Source organism: Cervus elaphus, chromosome 1 (genome assembly GCF_910594005.1).
Source record: "Cervus elaphus chromosome 1, mCerEla1.1, whole genome shotgun sequence".
Taxonomy (NCBI): domain Eukaryota; kingdom Metazoa; phylum Chordata; class Mammalia; order Artiodactyla; family Cervidae; genus Cervus; species Cervus elaphus.
This window is the reverse complement of record NC_057815.1, coordinates 59,470,725-59,476,110: the sequence shown is the minus strand read 5'-3', so window position 1 is coordinate 59,476,110 and position 5,386 is coordinate 59,470,725. Positions and strand designations below refer to the sequence as shown.

Sequence of the window (5,386 nt, the reverse complement as noted above, 5' to 3'; positions counted from 1 at the left end):
AGACTAGGTCCATGTCTTATTTACCTTTTCTCTACCACAACTCAGCCTATAGTCTGGAATGTGTTTGATCCACCAGTACTTTTGAAATAAATAAGTGGTGGGTGTGGATGATAAGAATGGGAGTGATGGGAAGTGTAAGCCAGGGATATGACACTTTATAATTGCATTAAAGCACCCATCCCAGTATTCTTGCCTGGAAAACTCCATGGACAGAGGAGCCTGACGAGTGGCTCAAATACTGAGAAATGCTCAAGTACTGCTCACAAAGCATAAAGAAAAGAGAAACTCGGGTATAAACTTATTAGCAGTTTTGATGTTTTCAGATTTCATATAAAACAGAGATACACAGTGTTTGTTTTTCTCTCTCTGATTTATTTTACTTATCATAATGCCTTTAAGATATGAATTATTTCTTCAAAATGGAGTCATGATGCAGCTCATAGACAAACTCTCACTTCAGAGCAGCTAAGACTCTTAATATTTTTGGTTTTGATCTATGTTTTTCAGGGACCAACTGGTGCTTATCAATCCATGCTTCTCCAAGGGCCAGAATACCCTCCCATCCTATTCCAATACAAGGTAGTTTATTTCTGTCTACTTTTGTCTTAGCTCATTTCCAGATTACAGAAGAAACCAATGGCTTCAGTTCAGGGATGAATTACATGCACTACTCACATTGCGCTCTGCCACTATAAACCCAGCGAGAGAAAGACTGAGTTTCTGCTGCTGCCTCCTGAACACACTCTATTCTCCCCTGAAAAGCAATGGGCATGGCCGACACCATGGAGAGGAAGAACCAGAGTGGGAGAGTGAGTGAGTTTGTGTTGCTGGGCTTCCCAGCTCCGGGATCACTGCGGGCACTATCATTTGCCCTTTCTCTGTTAGCCTATGTATTGGTGCTGACTGAGAACACACTCATCGTTGTGGCAATCAGGAACCACCCCAGCCTCCACAAACCCATGTATTTCTTTCTGGCTAATATGTCCTTCCTGGAGATTTGGTATGTGACAGTCACTATTCCCAAGATGCTCGCTGGCTTTGTTGGGTCCAAACGGGGCCGTGGACAGCGAATCTCCTTTGAGGGCTGCATGACACAGCTCTACTTCTTCCTGGGCCTGGGCTGCACCGAGTGTGTCCTCCTCGCAGTTATGGCTTATGATCGCTATGTGGCCATCTGCCATCCTCTCCACTACCCCGTCATTGTCAGCGGCCAGCTGTGTGTGCAGCTGGCAGCTGGCTCCTGGGCTGGAGGTTTTGGCATTTCCATGGTCAAAGTTTTCCTCATTTCTCGCCTCTCTTACTGTGGCCCCAACATCATCAACCACTTTTTCTGTGATGTCTCTCCATTGCTCAACCTTTCGTGCACTGACATGTCCACAGCAGAGCTTACGGACTTTGTCCTGGCCATCTTTATCCTACTGGGGCCACTCTCTGTCACTGGAGCCTCCTACATGGCCATCACCAGTGCTGTGATGCGCATTCCCTCAGCTGCTGGGCGCCACAAAGCCTTTTCCACCTGTGCCTCTCACCTCACTGTGGTGGTCATCTTCTATGCAGCCAGTATCTTCATCTATGCCCGCCCAAAGGCACTCTCAGCTTTTGACACCAACAAGCTGGTGTCTGTACTTTATGCTGTCATTGTACCACTGCTCAACCCCATCATTTCCTGCCTGCGCAACCGAGAAGTAAAGAGAGCCTTACGCCGTAGTCTACACCTGCACAGGGGCATGACGCTAGCTAAGCCTGGGAAAGCTAGCACAACAAGTAGAAGGGAGATATTAAATCTTAGATAAATAACTGGGTTTCCCTGGTGGTTCAGTGGTAAAAATTCCACCTACAATGCAGGAGACCGCCTGCAAGGCAGGAGAAGTGGTTTGATCCCTGGGTTGGGAAGATCCCCTGGAGGAGGAAATGGCAACCCCTTTCAGTATTCTGCCTGGGGAATCCCATGGACAGAGAAGACTGGTGGGCTATACTCCATGGGGTCACAAGAATGAGACAAGACTTAGTGACTAAACTACCACCACCAGAGCTCTTAAACTTAGGATCTACGTCTTCTAAGAAAGCAGAAGAGCTCTTAGAGCCTAAATTAGGGACTAGAGTTTCCAAGGCACCACCAAAGAACTAATTCAGAACACGGAAGAGAGGTGAATTAGAAGCTAGAAGTTGGATTTCTTCAAGACAAGGTCTTAACATATAAGCTAGAACTTGATCTCATATTGTCTGCTCTACTGTAATTTACATAGAACAGGTCCATGAAGCGTGTATCCTGGTGGGGTGGGAAGGGATGACTATGAGCATAAAACACGACTGAACTCCAATAGCATCTTTCTCAGAACTAGCATCTTTCTCAGTGGCTCTACATGGGTTTGTTACTGAATTTTAGTTCTGAGACGGAAGATACAAAAAAGGGAAGCAGAAGGAGAAAAGCCATTGAAGGAAGCATTGGCTTCATTATAGAAAAGCATCAGGAGATTTCTGGATGAGAACTCTTCTAGCTGGAGGATACCGACTGAAGGAGTGGGACCATAACTGATCATTCTAGTGTGTGAATTACAAGGCAGGGAGACAGAAAACAGTGAATTTTTGTATTGGCAATATATCACCCCTTGGACTACAGGGGTTCAGAGCTTCATTTCCTGATTTATCAAGGTCAGTGCCCACATTGAACTAGTGACTGGGTGCAGTTGTTTATTTAATACTCAGTCTCCCTAATTAGACTATAAGCTCCAAGGAACCAGAGATCACATTTGTTTGTTCATCACTTTATTAGCAGGGCTCAGATAGTGTTTAGCACATGATAGGTATAAAAAAATATAGTAAAGGAATATAATTTGGAGCCATGTAGGCAAAGCATGTGTGTAACATCTATAGGTAGTTTTTGCAGGTTTCAGAAACTAAACCTTGCACATCTTGCCAGGATACAAATAGGTACAAAGTGGCACAGCCTTGCTGGAAGAAAAGTTGGCAATATGTATCATAAATGCTAAAAATATTGAAAACATTTGAAACACAAATATTTGACTAAGAAATATCAAATTTCTTAATCGTAAATACAGACATTTGTATTTACTATAAGAAAAATATGGAAATATACTAAACTTCCACAGAAGAATGATTAATTAATTTTTCTTCTATACATTAACTGAAATATCATGCAGGCATTAAAATACTATAATCTAAATAGAGGTAATGACAGAAAAATATTCTTAATATAATAAATGCAAATATTAGGTTATGAATAATATCAAAATACTACACTGTACAAAATAGCATCAGTCTTATTTGTTCATTTATTTAAATATGACTAGAAGGAATCGGAGATGGCAATGGCACCCCACTCTAGCACTCTTGCCTAGAAAATCCCATGGACGGAGGAGCCTGGTAGGCTGCAGTCCATAGGGTCGCTATGAGTCAGACACGACTGACCGACTTCACTTTTACTTTTCACTTTCACACATTGGAGAAGGAAATGGCAACCCACTCCAGTGTTCTTGCCTGGAGAATCCCAGGGACGGGGGAGCCTGGCGGGCTGCCGTCTATGGGGTCGCACAGAGTCGGACACAACTGAAGTGACTTAGCAACAGCAGCAGCAGAAGAAAAAATTGACTGAAATATTAGCAGTATTATGCAATGAACCCCTTGTTCTTATAAACTGCATTCTGGGCAAAGGTATTATTACCAGCATATTTATTTAAATAAACATTTCTTGGCCAATAAAATATGCAACTTTATTCATCTAGATAGAGAGATGGTTAAAGGGTATGTCAGTGTGATTTTTGGAAATGTAACTCCTTACAATCACCCAAGACTCAGAACAATATGCTACTTCTCTCTGCAAGTGTAGGGGCCTTGTGTTGTTGCAATTTACTTTCCTATATTTGTCTACATCTTAACAAAGCATATGAAAAGCTATAATCTATATAAAAATATTGAATCACTGTATTGTATACCTGAAACAAATATAATATTGTAAATCAACTATATTTTGATTTTTAAAAGTATATGAAAGGCTACTAGCAATGTAATTATTAGGCATTATTAGCTAATCTCTACTTATTAAAAATTTTAATATAATATTCACATCTATTTGTGCTAAAACAGTTACATAAATTTATAAGTGTCTTGCTATGACAATTGATAAATGACTAGATATGCAGTTCACCAAAAATCTATCTTCTACCTCTGCCATCGAATAAATATCTGAAATTGGGTAGTGGTTTGGGAAGGGAATGTCCTCTTCTGGGCATCAATAGTGTAGCTATTTTATGAGCCTCCTTATCAGTGAACTCCAATTAGCAGGAAGTAAACGCCTGTGATGTTGATTTCCTTTATTGTGCTTTTCTTTCTCTTCCAAGCTTTTTACAATAAAGCATGTGTGTTTTTAAAAATTTTTTTACTGTAAAAAATACCTCTAATTCTGACTTCAAAATTTGAAACCAAATATTTCAGGTGTAGGAAACAAGGTTAGCACAATCTCCTGCACTTGTTTATCTTTCGATTACAAAACTGAGATGTTTGAGTCAATGTTAACTCTGGTGGGACTGACACTTCTCCTGACTTGGACTGTATGTTCACAGTCATATTATCCTCATGACTGATATTGAATTTGATATTCCAAACCTAAGATTTTCAAATGAACTATTAATTATCAGATAAGCATTCTTCATCATCCATTGATATAATTATTTGTCTATAAACCTAGAGAGAGGACTTTTAAAAAATTCTTATTACATTTGATCCTATTTCTTCCAGATCATCTTTGTAATTAAAAATTTTTCAAAATCTTGATAAATGATGTGGCTCTTTTGTAATATCCTTTGGCCAGGGTATTGTCTGGGGGAAGTCTCCAGTCTCCTTCATCATTATAGGAAATAGGAGTACTGGATCCAGACAGGATCTTTCAGATAGGAGAGATATTGAGAGCGGCCAGAGGCAACAAATATCTACACAGCAAGTGAGGATCAACAGAGATAGCTTTTGTCCTCAAAAAAGTCTACTGGTTCCCATCAATTTTGAATAAACTCCTTCTATAGTACTAAATACCCTATCCTGCTACATTAAGAATCCCTTACAGCTGTGAAATTCAACTGAAGACTAAAACTATCAGATCCTGGGGACTAAGAAACAGGACACCTAAAAGGAATGTGATATCTCAGATTGGATCCTGGAATGTAAAAAGAATATGGAAAACCTGGCGAAGTATGAATAAAACCTGGAGTTTAGTAACCAAAAACATGTACAAGTCTTGCTTTCTTAGTTTCAAAAGTGTATACTGTAAGGTCAGATGATAATATTAGGAGAAACAAACTAGTAAAATATGAGAAGTCTCTTTAAAACTTTTCTGCAAATCCAACATTATTCCAAAATAAAAAGTTTACTTAAA

At 39.8% G+C, this 5,386-nt stretch overlaps 1 protein-coding gene across 1 annotated transcript; it reads left to right on the top strand.

Moving 5' to 3' along the window:
* Window positions 1–764: 764 nt before the first annotated feature.
* Window positions 765–1,793, top strand: LOC122701874 (olfactory receptor 226-like). The gene has a single exon (XM_043915282.1). The coding sequence runs from the start codon at window positions 765–767 to the stop codon at window positions 1,791–1,793; it is 1,029 nt and encodes a 342-aa protein (XP_043771217.1).
* The last annotated feature ends 3,593 nt before the right edge of the window (window positions 1,794–5,386 follow it).